This window comes from Heteronotia binoei, chromosome 3 (genome assembly GCF_032191835.1).
Source record: "Heteronotia binoei isolate CCM8104 ecotype False Entrance Well chromosome 3, APGP_CSIRO_Hbin_v1, whole genome shotgun sequence".
Classification (NCBI taxonomy): domain Eukaryota; kingdom Metazoa; phylum Chordata; class Lepidosauria; order Squamata; family Gekkonidae; genus Heteronotia; species Heteronotia binoei.
The window spans coordinates 168,058,980-168,073,824 of NC_083225.1; the positions used below are offsets into that span (position 1 = coordinate 168,058,980).

At 45.5% G+C, this 14,845-nt stretch overlaps 1 protein-coding gene across 1 annotated transcript; it reads right to left on the minus strand.

Annotated features, from left to right (window-relative positions):
• Positions 1-6,885: 6,885 nt before the first annotated feature.
• On the minus strand, positions 6,886-12,694 carry LOC132568999 (vitelline membrane outer layer protein 1-like). The gene is made up of 3 exons (XM_060235183.1): positions 12,501-12,694; positions 10,116-10,213; positions 6,886-7,197 (listed from the first exon to the last, which is right to left on the minus strand). Exons 1-3 carry the CDS (start codon positions 12,669-12,671, stop codon positions 6,894-6,896), a joined length of 573 nt encoding a protein of 190 aa, XP_060091166.1. The 5' UTR covers positions 12,672-12,694; the 3' UTR covers positions 6,886-6,893.
• Positions 12,695-14,845: the final 2,151 nt, after the last annotated feature.

The window sequence follows — 14,845 nt, forward strand, 5'->3', positions numbered from 1 at the left end:
GCAGCAAACAGTAGCTCTCGGATAAGTTTTTGTCTTGGAGTCAGCCTTTAGTCGCCTCAGGTTGAACAGGCTGCGATCGGTGCAATAGTGGATGTAGACACCATCGTCATCATCTAAATCTACTGCGGCTCTTTGAAGCATCATGCTAAAGAAGATTGTAAAGAGAGTTGGCGTGAGAACACAGCCTTGCTTTACACCTGTGCCTATTGGGAAGGGCTCCGAGAGATCGTTGCAGTGTCTAACTTGGCCTCGCTGGTCTTCATGTAGCTGGATGACCATACTGAGGAACCTTGGGGGACATCCTAGATGTTCCAAGATTTGCCACAGGTTGTTCCTGCTAACGGTATCAAAAGCTTTGGTAAGGTCGACAAAAGTCACATATAGACCCTTGTTCTGTTTCCTGCATTTCTCTTGGAGCTGCCTGAGAACAAATACCATGTCGGTGGTGCTCCTGTTAGCTCTGAAGCCACACTGGCTCTCTGGGAGGAGTTCTTCTGCAATGGTGGGCACCAGTCTGTTCAGGAGTAATCTAGCAAGGATTTTGTCTGCGATGGAGAGCAGGGTTATCCCCCGGTAGTTGGAGCAAACTGACTTTTCCCCTTTGTTCTTATATAGAGTAATGATGATTGCATCGCGAAAGTCCTGTGGTAGTTTGCCTTGTTCCCAGCAGGTGACAAGTACTTTGTGAAGTGTGCTATGTAGTACTATGCCCCCATGCTTTCAGATCTCTGGTGGGATTCCATCAACTCCCGCTGCCTTGCCACTTTTCAGTTGCTTGATGGCTTTAACAGTCTCTTCTAGGGTGGGGATCTCATCCAACTCTGTTTTCACTGGTTGAAGTGGGGTGAGGTGGATTGCTGATACTTGAACTACGCGATTGGCACTGAAGAGAACCTGAAAATACTCTGACCACCGGTTCAGTATGGATGCCTTGTCTGTGAGGAGCACTTCGCCGTCTGCACTACGCAAGGGACTCTGAGCCTGATATGATGGACCATATACTGCCTTCAGGGCTTCATAGAACCCTCTTAAATCACCAGTGTCTGCACACAGCTGGGTTCTCTCTGCAAGCTTGGTCCACCACTTGTTCTGAATGTCTCGAAGCTTGCGCTGGAGGTTGCTACATACAGTGCGAAAGGTTGCTTTTTTCCCGGGACAGGAGGGCTGAGCAAGATGTGCTTGGTAGGCAGATCTCTTTTTCGCCAGTAATTCTTGGATCTCTTGATTGTTTTCGTCAAACCAGTCCTTGTTCTTCCTTGTGGAGAACCCGAGGACTTCTTCAGAGGTCAACAGGATGGTAGTTTTTAGGTGTTCCCAGAGTGCTTCTGGAGAAGGATCTGTGAGGCAACTGGGGTCCTCAATTCTTGTCTGGAGTTTTGCTTGGAAGGCAGCTCTAACTTTGGCTGACTGAAGGCTGCCAACCTGAAACTTTTTCCGGGGGATACCGCCTCTCCTGGGTGTAGATTTAAAGTGAAGACGGAGATTGCAGCGTACAAGACGATGATCCGTATGACATTCTGCACTAGGCATTACTCGGGTGTGTAAGACATCTCGAAGGTCTCTCTGGGGCACCAGAATGTAGTCAATAAGGTGCCAATGCTTGGACCGTGGGTGCATCCAGGTTGTCTTTAAACTGTTCTTCTGCTGGAAGATAATGTTGGTAATGGTGAGCTGATGCTCCGTGCAGAATTCTAGCAGGAGGCGCCTGTTATCATTGCATTTGCCAATGCCGTGTTTGCCAAGTACTCCTTTCCAGGCTTCCGAGTCTTTACCTACTCTGGCATTGGTCGCCAAGGACGAGTACCTTGTCCTCTGTAGGGGTCTTCCGTACGAGGTAGCGTAGATCAGCATAGAACTTATTCTTTTCTGCAGAATCTGCTTGAAGGGTTGGGGCATACACACTGAAGAGTGTTGCATGCTGCTTGTTTTGAAGAGGGAGGCGCATAGACATGATGTGATCTGAGTGACCTGTTGGCAGGTTTAGAGGCAATGGAATTCCTGACCATGAAGCCAACGCCAGAAAGGCAGCTCTCAGCCTTTGACTTACCCGACCAGTAGAGGGTATAGCCAGCACTGTGTTCTTGAAGATTACCTTCCTCAGGGAAACGGACCTCACTGAGAGCTGCTATGTTGATATTCAACCTGAGAAGTTCGTGGGCAACTAGAGCAGAACGTCGTTCAGGGCGACCACTGTCTACTGTGTCAAACATGGTTCTGATGTTCCAACACGCGAGCTTTAGTCTTTGCACACTTTGTGAGGCAGGTGCATGCCTTTTCTTTGTTGTTATTTTTCGACCGCAAGTAAGGATGCCCGTTGACCGCGGCTAGCCAACTGGGGGGGGGGGGGAGAGGAGACGAGCTTTGTTTAGGCCACCTTTTCTAGGCCCCTCTCCATACGGAGCAAGCAGTGCCGTCCCTAAATAAGGCTGCTTGGTCGTTCAGGGTGCTGCCGAAAAATGCTTTCGTCTCCGGGTCAGCATCAGGCGACCAATACCCTGAACCGCCTACATGCAGGATTGGGACTGCGGCTTCCAGTGGCATCTTCCACCTGCCGTTTCGCCCCTTGCCCATCTCTGCAGGACTTAGTATGTTGCGAGTTGTGGATGTGGATACCCTTCAGGCCTGCGCAGAGGAATTTTTAGGTGAAGCGCAGTGTGCGCAGTACTGGCTCCACCCTTTCACCATGGGGTCATCTGCCATGGCCCAGTAAGCCGGGACGCCGGCAGCGAGTCCTCCAGGTGGTCGATGTTACATTAACGAGCTCTGTCTGCCCGGGCTTGATGTTAGAGTTTTCCTTCTCTTGGCTGGCGAGGTTGGTGAGCCCAGCCTGCCCATTCGGTTATACTGCCAGACATTCGGTCGCACCATGACGTGGCAAACTCTGTGAAAACGGGGGGGACCAGCGAGAAGGTGTTGCCACGGATGCAGTAATGTAGGAGAGGCCATTGCAGTGACCATCTGCCAGGCATAGCCAGACAGTGACCACGCAGCGTTCACTACACCGGGAAAGGAGAGGCGATGTATTGCGCTTGCACTTTCCCTGGGGGGGGGGGCAGGACACCTGGAGGGAGCCCACCCCCCCCATTCCCCATTATACACTATGGGAATCAATCTCTATAGGGAATAATAGAGTACCCAGGAGATATTTCCCTCCCCCCCCCGCACTTTCTGATGACCCTGAAGTGGGGGGAGGGCCTCCAAACTGGGAGATCCCCTGCCCCCACCTGGGGATTGGCAACCCTAATCTATGAGTCAGATTTTAAAACCAGTTCCAGACTGTGTTGCCACCTCAAAAGGAAGGGCGGGGGCCAAAAGTAGAGAAAAGATGGAAGAAAATAATAGAAGGGGGTGCCATCTGTGACAGAGCTCATCACTGTCCTCAACCAAAAGCCTGATGGAACATTTCTGCCTCGCAGGCCCTGTGGGATCCATTAAATTCTGCAGGGCCCTGATGCTGTTTGGCAGAGAGTTCCACTAGGTTGGAGCCAGGGCTGAAAAAGACCTGGCTTTGGACAAGGACAACTGGATGTCTTTGGGGCCAGGGATCACCAGCAGATTGTTCTCAGCCAGGACCCTTTTTTTTTAAAGTAGGAATTCACAAGAACGCAGTTCTGGCTGGCTTGGTGTCAGGGGTGTGTGGCCTAATATGCAAATGAGTTCCTGCTGGGCTTTTTCTACAACACCCCCCCACACCCTGTTCTCAGCAGACCATAATGCTCTTTGGGAGACATACCAGAGGAGGTGAGTCCCTGACTGCTCACTGGCTTAAATGTCAGTACCAAAACCTTGAACCTGACTTGATACTTCACCGGAAGTCAGTGTAGCTGGTTCGGCACAGGTTGAATATGTGTTGTTCATGACGTTCCCATCTGGACTCATGCCACTGCATTCTGGATCAGCTAGAGTTTCCAGGTCAGTCTCAAAGGAAAACCAGCATAAAGTGAGTTACAGTAGCCTAGTCTGAAGGTGACCATTGCATGGATTACTGTTAGGACGCAACAGGAAAGGGTTATTTGCCATCCTTGGCATAGATGGAAGAACACCAGCCTGGCAAAATTCATTATGTGGGCCTCCACAGTTAAGGAGGTACCCAGAAACACATGCAAACTCTTGACGGTTTGTGTTAGTGTCAGTAGTGCCCTTTCAAGAGTGGGAAGTTTGTGCCCCAACTCTGAAGCCCCCCCCACCCCCTCGCCATAGAACCTCTGTTTTTGTTGGATTCAGTCTCAGCCAGCTCTTTTTAACCATCCCACCATGGCCCCCAAACTCATGGCCAAATTATGCCAGGTGGCCATCCACTAATAGATATAACTAGGAATCATCAGTGTAGTGATAAAGTATTACAAAAGAGAATCTACAGTACACAAATAATCTAGCAACAGGTAATGAAAAATGGTTAGTACACAATATGAATTTTAGAAAGATTCTACATAGATTTCATTAAACCTAATGCAATTTCATAAACATATGAATCTAGCTTCCATAATTCATTACAACATAGTCCATCAGTCTTTGCTACACAAAATGTTTCCAACCAGCCCTGAATTTCACTAAAGTAAACTGCACAATAAGTCCGAAGGAAAACATAACCAAGCTGAAGACCATCAGATAAGGAGGGATGTTGCTTGTCAGATCTGATCAACATTTCGAAGAACACTCTTCACCAGGTGATTATTCATTATAAATCGATCAAAATATCTAGTAACAATCCATTTAAACTCAGACTCACCGATTTCTTTGTGGGAAATGAATCTTTGAAGAAGCGGTCAAGAATTAATGTTGACAACAGTTCATAACATTCACAAGCTGGTATTGCTTCTCTCCTGATTCTAAACATACTCTGAAGGATATTTCAAAGGTAGTCCAGTAGCTAGTTAACTGCAGCTGTGCCAGTCCCATTGCACTTATTGCTAATTTAAAGGGAGCTGTGCTATTAGATAAACTCCTGACATCAAACATATAAATCAAGCCTGTGTAATTCATTACAAAATAGTCCATTGGGCTTTATCATTCCCACCACATATGTAAGGCAGTGCCTTCCTGATTACTATATCTTCAAAATAGTGGGCTTGAAGGTTCAATTTATGTGGCATTAAATAGCAATTAGATAACAACTTGTAAAATTGGATTTTAATGTGCCAACAATGGGATTTTTTGGAGGAAGAATTCTATATCTGTTTCCAATCAAATCTGGAGAGGGCAAATTTTAAAGAATCAGACTTTTTTTTTTGGTGCATGGTAGAGGGTCTTTATGTATTGCTAATAGTAATAATTTATAAAGGGCAGAAATCATGCCTTGTTTACCATCATTCCCATTGCATAACAACTCTTCAAATGGGGTTAATGGCCAAATCAAATCCTTGCACCTGGTCAGATTAGTGATCAGATTTTTCCGTTGAAAAGATCTAAACCAAGAGACCTTGATTCCAAATTTCTCTTCTACTGTGGATTTATCTAAGGTTGCCCCATCTAATCCAGTTAATAATAATCAACAGAACAGAGTATCTCCATTCCCTAAATTCACTTAAATGCTTCCCTGGTGAGAATCAGTCCTAATTAATGAAGGTTGTTAAAGGAGAAATACCTGGGGCTTAGATTTTCCTATATTTGTTCCAAGTTTTCAGCATGTTGTCTAGTAGGGGGTTGGAGGAAATCCCCTACTAGACAACAGGTGACCAGATGGTTACTGGCAGGGGTCTTTTGTAGAAAAATAGGTGGTGGAGCTCATCCAGGGATTGTTATGCAACTGCACCTACTATTCAATGGACAAGGTGGGGAGGAAGAGGAGGAACCCTCAGAAAGGTTCAGGAACTGTGCTCCTGTGAGCTGCTGCTGAAACTGAGGCCTAGTTACTGGTAACAAAAATGGTGAGGAGAAAACACTTTTTATAGAGAGCCAGGCTTCCGTAGGATTCAATTTTAAAGCCAGAATCAATGGAGCCAAAGAGGAAGCAGCATAGTATAAGGACAGGTCCAGGGCATTCAGACAACCTATATTCTAAGGCTGACATAATGTCTGAAGCCCAACTCTAGGTCTGTGACGAGACTCATTAAGAGCTCTTTGCCAAAACTGTAATTTCTTTGGGGGTATCTTACCTGGGAGGACACAGAAGAGAAACATAAATTTAGGGAGGATGAGACGTGTAGGAACTGACTATAGGGTAAGTTCAAACAGAGATATCGAGGGTGATAGGAGTCAAATTGTAAAAAATGAACCCCTCAATATCTCTGTCTGAACTTACCCTATAGTCACAAAAACGTTCAAAGAGAACTGTGACTGGTCCAAGGTCACCCGGCAGGCTCCATATGGAGGAGTGGGGAATCAAACCTGACCCTCCAGATTAGAGTCTTCTACTCTTAACCACAACACCACCAGGACCTGAGAGGACTCGGGTATGAGTCAGTAGTCATTAAAGACCACAGATAACATCTGGTGAGAGCTGGTATTTTTCAGTAGATCCTTGGAGACCAGGGTTTGAATCCCCACTTCAAGCACAGAGCTTGGTTGAGTGACGTCTGTCCCAAACTCTCAACTTGCCTTGGCTCATTTTAAGTCAGAAAATGGAGGAGAGGAGAACAACATTCTAAGCTGCTTTGACTCTCAGCTGGGGAGAAAAGTGAGATTAAAAACAAATGAATGTAAATGAAATACGCCCCTTTATAACTCAGGGAACAATAACCCTTAGTCAATATTCATACATTATAATGAAATTATTACCTTATTTTTTAAAAAAATTACTTAAATGAGGGGCCTAATTAGTCAACTAGGTAGTGGGGCTGGAAAGCCGTTGTATTAGTGGTTGAATTCAAATAGTCAGAAGCCTGAGAGGACATGTATAGAACAAACTGAAAACAGGCACAAACAAGTCCCGCAGACAAAGGCGTGGCCAATATTTATTTGCAACAGAAAAACTTTACATCATTGAGTTCAGTACGATCCATCGTTTGCGGCCATGTTGGTTTCTCCACCTTTGTTTGCATCCCACATATGTTACCCTCTTTGCAGGCCTCACTCCATTCCCCATATTTACCCCATGCTTGTCCATCTCCTTCCACGCCACTTCCAACTGAGCATTTAAACTTGATGTTGTCGACTGCTGTATCATCTTGAAATGATCCTTGGGGTTTTGTCACTCGGAGTGAGAATGCATTCAGATAGCTATGCCAGCAGGCAATTTCCTCAGACCAGGTACCACCCCTTTTGGAACAAGAAAAGAAGTATTTGTGGCTATATTTCACTGCTCCTTTTGGTAGGTGTCATCTAGAGCAGGGGTGTCAAACATGCAGCCAGGGGGCCAGATCAGCTCCCCAGAGGGTTCCTATCAGGCCTACAAGCAAGTTTGCTTTCTTCTCCTTCTCTGTTGCTTCTTTCTATGTCACAGCTTGCTTTTCCAGGCTTGCTCAATCACACATGAGCTACCGAGCAAAGCCTCTTTTTTCTCCATTGGCTGAAGCTCCTCTGTTGGGGGGGAAGGTAGGGCTGCCAATCCCCAGGTGGGGATTTCCTGTTTTCTGTAATTGTGTAACTGTATAGTATTGGTAGAATGTATGTTAATATTCTATGTATTTGCAATATGTTTATATGGAGGATTTCTACTGTGTATGGTTACCTTTAAGGAACATTGCTAAGTGGTTGCAGCTGTATTTATGAGTGCTGATCACTGCGGCATGGTGCAAGACCTGTAAACTACTCACTTGGTTGTGTGTGGAAGTGGGACTCTTGCCATGCTCTGGATCAGTTTTTTAAATTATGTTATTACAGGTTGCTCATGTTTGATAAGTATATTTGATTGTGAAATATGCTAGTTTTATCTTTTTTCCGCACAGCTAGTCAAAGCCATAAAGTGAAACAAGGGAATAAAGTACGACCTCTTCACTGCGTTGTGGTGCTGTGTAGAGAATACCTTACTGGAATATGTGAAATCATTATCTGGGTTCCCCAGGAACAATTCGGTACCAAGGATCATTAGCAAATTGAAGGACCACAAATCATTAAACGGACATTAATTTGGAACTTGGAACACTGAGTTCCGGCCCTTATGTATTATTGTTATTGGGTGTTCTAATTGCCAGGGTATGATTGTAAGAGTGCTTGTATGAGGGTGTTTGAATATACGTAATTTGCCTAAGTAGTGTAATTTTGTATTCATTTAGAGGCTGGTTATCACGAAAACCTTGGGTTCTCCTCCAGTCAATCCTCAGGCGGGGGCAGGGGATCCCCCCGGTTTGGAGGCCCTCCTCCCACTTCAGGGTCATCAGAAAGTGTGTGTGTGTGTGGGGGGAAATGTCTGCTGGGCACTCCATTATTCCCAATGGAGACCGATTTGCATAGGGTATAATGGAAAATTGATCTGTGGGTATCTGGAGTTCTAGGGGGGCTGTTTTTTTGAGGTAGATGCACCAGATTTTCAGCATAGCATCGGGCACCTCTCCTCAAAACACCCCCCAAATTTCCAAAAGGTTGGACCAGGGCGTACACTTCTATGAGCCCCAAAATAAGGTGCCACTATCCTTCATTATTCCAAATAGAGGGAAGGCATTTAAAAGGCGCAAGGTCCCTTTAAATGTGATGGCCAGAACTCCCTTTGGAGTTCAGTTGTGCTTGTCACAACCTTGCTCCTGGCTCCATCCCCAAAGCCCCCAGATATTTCTCGAGTTGGACTTGGCAACCCTAGAGGAAGGAGAGGAGGGAGAGCATGCTTTGCCATGCTCGCTCAGTTGCAAAGCTGAGCTACTGAGCTAAGCCCCTTTTCCTTCTATTGGCTGAGGCTCCACCCCCTCCTCATCTCCTGGGGAAGAGGGGAAAGAGTCAGAGTTTCCTTTGCCCAGTTCCCTCAGTCACATGGGAGAGATACAAAATATTTGTGTTTGTCTGTGTCCTTTATAAAATGTATATCTCTGCTACCTGGCATTACATTTTATGACACACATGGCCTGGCCTGATAAGGTCTCATTTATGTCAGATCTGGCCCTCATAACAAATGAGTTTGACACCCTTGATCTAGGGTTGTGCTTGATATGTGCATGTTGAGGATATGAACACATATGGGACGTGAGTCTGTCACATGAAGCATCTGTCTTCATGCTGGGAAATTTTTCATTTGCTCCTTTCTAGAAATCAGGTTGCGATGGAGAGATGGCTGTGGAGGCTATAGAGAAATATGGCTTATACATTCTTGCTCAGCTTTGGTTCTCATATCCTAAAAATGCCAACATCATGGAATCATCTCCCTTCATAGGCATTCTCCTTGCTATTTCTGTTTGGCTTGGACTTCTTAATTGCCCGTGTTTAATTGCAACAGGAAATCCCAGTGCCTCTTTTTCATGCATCCTACAAAAGTTGTCAGCTTTGTAGCTTTCACTTTGGGATGTTGCACATTTTGCACCAATCATATTTGACAGCCGAACAAACTATGTTGGAACATGGTGATCAGATGTGAGCTGATCACTGGTCTGTTCAGTTCCTGCCCAAAGCCCTGCCAAATGAGTTTCCTTTGATTGTTTAAAAAATTAAGCATATGCCAAAAAGTTGCCAGTAGATTTTTTCCATTTCACGCAATAAAACTAATAGCAAATTGCATTAAAATGGATTTAGCATACTAAAAGCTCCCAGTGACACATCTAGACTGGCTCTCAGTTAGGTACAAAACTTTTGCTATTCCTCTGTGGAGTTATCCATGTTAAGATTGCCAGCTTGGAGTACTTAGAAGGAAGGAGCATTTGAAGGGGGGGGGGGCGCAAAGATTGGGAACAGGGTGACACATGATTCCATAACATCATTTTTGTACCAGTAGCTGGAAGTTAAGTGACACAACCAATTCACTCTGGGAATCTCCATGGTTAAAAAATGTGGAGATTTGGAAAATTTGCAGAGAACTGGTGGTGCTGTGATGTTACTTCTGGGTACTTGCCTCGAAGTCATGGTGTTGCGCATTGTTGTTTCATAACAGTTTTGTTTCCCTCCCAATTTTGTTCCTGCTAAGGTGGGGGCTATGCTTAGGGGAGGGAACAGTAGTAGTAGTAGTATGAGAGAGGGCAAAATAACACATGGGAAGGGGAGATATGCCAGTGCTGGAACTGTATTTTTTTTTTTTTAAGAACAGACAAAGTACTCACTTGCCCACTGAAGATGTGATGGCTGAGCCATCTGAACAATACCCACGAATGGCAATTACACCAGTGTCATCGTGCAAACTTCCATGCTTCTCTGGCAACTGAGAAAGTGCATGTAAATCAGAAACAGAGACAATCCTCCAAGAGCTACATTAGGTCCTGTAATAAGCAATGCTGGATTAAATCCTATGGAGGCCCTTAGGCACTCAAAATCTTGGAGGTCCCCTTGCAAATTATCTCCTTCTTCTGAGCGCCCGTCCCACTGATTATCTCCCCCTTCTGCAAACTATCTCCACCTTCTGAGCACCCTGAGTCTCAGCGCCCACCCCACTGCCTGTAGCCCCCACTGCAACCTGCAGGTACCTTCTCAGAAATACCTTTGACAAAACTGTGGGGGAGAGGCAGCAAGAGGCAAACTTGGCAATGGCACTAGCAGCAGCCACACCAGGCAAGTCGAGCAAAGAGTGGCTCAGTTGCTGGCTGCGCATGTAAGCTGGGAGGCCTGCAAGCAGCGGGAAAACTGAGAGGGAAAGCCAGTCCGGGGCCCCTAAAGGTGTGGGGGCCCATTGGCCAGTGCCTAGTTGGCCTAATTGTTAATCCGGCCCTGGTAATAAGAGCCCTGTAAGCTCCAGTAGGATTGGCTACATCAGGGGTGTGTAGCCTAATATGCAAGGGAGTTGCTGCTACAAAAAAAGCACTGCCTAGGGAAGTGACATAGAACCTCCATAGGGTTGCCAATCCCCAGGTGGGGGCAGGGGATCCCCCGGTTTGGAGGCCCTCCCCCTGCTTCAGGGTCGTCAGAAAGCGGGGGGAGGGAAATGTCTGCTGGGAACTCTTATTCCCATAGAAAATCATGAAGAATTGATCCGTGGGTATCTGGAGCTCTGGGGGGGTGTGTTTTTTGGGGTAGAGGCACCAGATTTTCAGTATAGCATCTGGTACCTCTCCCCAAAAGGATTGAACCAGGAGGTCCAATTCTATGAGCCCCATAAGAAAGTACCCCTATCCATTATTTCCTATGGAAGGAAGGAATTGAAAAGGTGTGCCGTCCCTTTAAATGTGATGGCCAGAACTCCCTTTGGAGTTCAATTATGCTTGTCACAGCCTTGATCTTGGCTCCACCCCTAATGTCTTCTGGCTCCACCCCTAAAGTCTCCTGGCTCCACCCGCAAAGTCCCCAGATATTTCTTGAATTGGACTTGGCAACCCTAAACCTCCATGACCACAAGCAGTATACTTGAAAGAATCAGATGCCGGGGGGAAATGAGAAGGCCTTTTCCTTCATGTGTCACTTGTGATTTTCACCAGTGCCACCACCAAGAATACCCTGTGGTATGCTGTCACACTAAACCTCTCAAGATGGTATTACATGGATGAAGAGCTCTTCCAAAAGAACACATCTTCAGGGCTTTTTTTTTCTTCTGGAAAAGAAGGTGCCAGAACTCTCAAGAGGGAAATGAAGGAGAAACACACAGGATTCCTTGAAACATCGGCTGATTCCCTACTAACCTTGTCCTGAACTCACACTCCTTTTTCCTGTGGCACTTCTGCGCAATTTTGCACACACTGCTGTGGGGCTGCATCTTACACCACCTCTTTCTCAAGTTCCTCCATGGCAGTAGGATTCTAAGAAACCGGTATTTGAAGCCACGGGAAAGAGGCGGGGCAAGTCACAGCTCTGTGGCAGCATGTGCAAAATCGGGCAGAAGTAACATGAGGAAAAAGGCGCACCAGACTGGGACAAGGCTAGTGAGGAATTGGCCAATATTGTTTTCATGGACTACAGACTTATCTCTATCTTAAAGCAGTTCCCAAATTTTAGACAAGTCATCAACTTCCTCAGGTCTTGCATCACATCAGACAAGCCTTTATGGGCATGTAGCTCAGGTCTTATTTTTTAAATTATATTTTAATGTCTTTGTCATGTCAGAAGTGATGTCATGCTCCCCCAGTGCTCCTCGTGAACTTTAAAAGAAGAATTTTGTTTTCCATTCAGAAGTCCTACCACTCTGTTCCAGCACGTTTCCCCAGAAAAAAGAGCCCGACTTTTTTCTTCATGTGTTCTTTTGTAGCCTTGCTTTTCAACATCCCCTCATCTGCCTTTGAAGGAGAACATTTGCAAACAGAAGTTACATTGTGAAAAGTGAGACCTCTGCCATTTAAGTCTTTGAATAAGAACAACATAAGGCAAAGAATCCCTTTCGTAAAGACTCTTCTTGCACCACCCACTTCAGCAGCAAACTAATGTCAAACCACATATCCCAATTTGAAAGAGGACCCTAGAGTAGAAGAAAAGAAAAATCCTACAAGATATCCTCCTTGTGTGAGACTGGGCATGGCAAAGAAAGCCTGAAGAACAGAAAATGAGGGGAAAGAGAGAGAAATTACCTTTAGTGAAAACCCTTTAATGTAGCCTTTGGGACAGAATTCCTGTTTCCCCCATTCTCCCCATGGTCCTCCATTTGATACTGAGAGGGTAGAGGTGACCTTGCGTGTTTCCACTTCCCACAGACAGCACAAGAACAGCAGCGAGAGTACAGTAGTAACGATAAGATGCATGTTGAAGCTTCAGTTCAGTAGAGAGTTGGGTAGATGGCAGCAGTACCAGTGATTACCAGACACCTCATTTTATAGGGTGAGTTGGAATGCCTCATTAATCTAATGGCAAACATTCTTGGGCACAGCCACTACCATGTCCATGTGCTTTTGCACTGATAGGATCTTCACTAAACTAAGTAGTCCACTCACTGCACACATTTAAACTTTAAGATTATTCACATGGGTGGGCTGGAGTTCTACTTTGTGGCAAAAAGCCCAAAGCATGAGGTGAACACCCATTCAACCATGAGAAAAAGAATCCATCAGTGTTTGAAGGCTTAGGAGGGATAAGGGGCAATGCAGCAGAAGGAACTTACACAGACTCAAGGCTTGGTAACAACACGACCGCATCTTCTTACTGAATACAGCCGAAGAGGCAATGGCACAGCATGGGGACAGATCCAACACAGTGTGACCTGCCTGCAGCCCAATCACCAAACCCAATCAAAGGGTAACCCACCTGCTGCCCAATCAGCAGCCCAAACACCAAGACACTCCCCCCCCCCCAGGATCCATGTGGGCATCCCAACCGCTGCATGGTCCCCTTGCCACCTAGTGGTCAAAGCCAGCTGGAAGCCCCTGAGCTGGCATGTGGCTGAGTGGCTCCAGCTTAAGACCCCTTTAGGGAATCCCCAGACTGGGGGAGGCAGACATGCAGGCCTGACCTTCTCCTCCCCAAAAGACCCAATGCCCAAGCCAGCTAAGGTATGACAAAACAAAAGCATGGTGAAAATTTATCAGAACATGCCTGTGACAACTGAAGTGCAAAACGAAAAGATGGCCGTGGCTCAGCTTTAAATAGTTAAGGAGGATGACTCTCCCCCACCCACTGGTGTGAGTCCTGGTTCATGCATGCAGCCAGCTAATCCTTCGACCCATCCCATCCCCACCTGACCAGGTTATCAGTGTGACACTGCCAAATGTTTTCTTTGCCTTGCCCTTACTCCAATCAGCAACTGGCAGCACCTGAGTGAGTCTGTGCTGTGCTTTAGGATAAATCCAACTTCAAATCTTGAGAGAGGGAGACAAGATCTTTGCAGACATTTTTTCCAGTAATGCAGTATTTTGTAACCTCTCCCATCTCCAAACTTTTATTTTTTTTAAAAAATAGAAAAAGTACTTATAAATTAAGCTATTTATAAATTAAATTTATGGTTTACCCAGGCCCTGAGTTCACAGGGCTCCAGGGAATCCACAACATTAAATGAAATATAATATAAACATTATTAAATTACAATAAAATCATCTTTAAAAAATTCCCAGATGCCAGGTCCAATTCAAGAAATATCTGGGGATTTTGGGAGTGGAGCCAGGAGCAAGGCTGTGACAAGCATAATTCCAAAGGGAGTTCTGGCCATCACATTTCAAGGGACCGCACACCTTTTAAATGCCTTCCCTCCATTGGAAAGAATGAAGGATAGGGGCACCTTCTTTTGGGGCTCAAAGAATTGAACCCCCAGTCCAATCTTTTTGAAATCTGAACGATATTTTGAAGAGCAGAATTGGATCCAATGAAACAAATTTGGTGCCTTTATCTCAAAAAACATTTTCCCCAGAGCCCCAGATACCTGTGGATTAATTCTCTATTATACGCTGTGGGAATCAGTCTCCATAGGGAATAATGGAGTGCCCAGCAGACATTCCCCCCCACTTTCTGATGACCCTGATGCGGGTGGCAGGCCTCCAAACAAGGGGATCCCCTGCCCCCACCTAGGGATTAATTAAGAACTAGGAATCCAATGCTGTGTGTAATACAATTCAAATATTTATATTACAACATTTATTCATGTACACAACACTTATCAATATTCTCATTTCATTATATTATGATATTTCAACATCGCTTATAGTCCATTTTACTCCATGAAATAAAAATAATCCAGTCCTGGATGCTTGAAATTAATGAAAGGTACTGAATAGGGATGTGAATTCGATTCGGTTGAACTGAATAAATCCCCGAATACCCCCTGATTTGGAAGTATACTTCTGAATCCAGTTTCCTATATTTAAACAAATACCAAATACCGCCAAATCAGTATTCGAAAGTATTCAGAAGTAAATGAAAAAAGGCAGAAAAGGAGGTTTTACAGCCTCGGGGAAGCTGCTTGCCTACTTTCCCACCTTTGGAAGCCTTT

Bases quoted from the DNA above. Each gene is read 5' to 3' on its own strand.
- LOC132568999 (XM_060235183.1), bottom strand. From the start codon at position 12,671: ATGCATCTTATCGTTACTACTGTACTCTCGCTGCTGTTCTTGTGCTGT. The intron at 10,214-12,500 runs GTAATTTCTCTC...GCACTTTCTCAG, and splicing joins TTAAAGGGTTTTCACTAAAG to TTGCCAGAGAAGCATGGAAG. The intron at 7,198-10,115 runs GTGAGTACTTTG...TTGTTCCAAAAG, and splicing joins ATCACATCTTCAGTGGGCAA to GGGTGGTACCTGGTCTGAGG.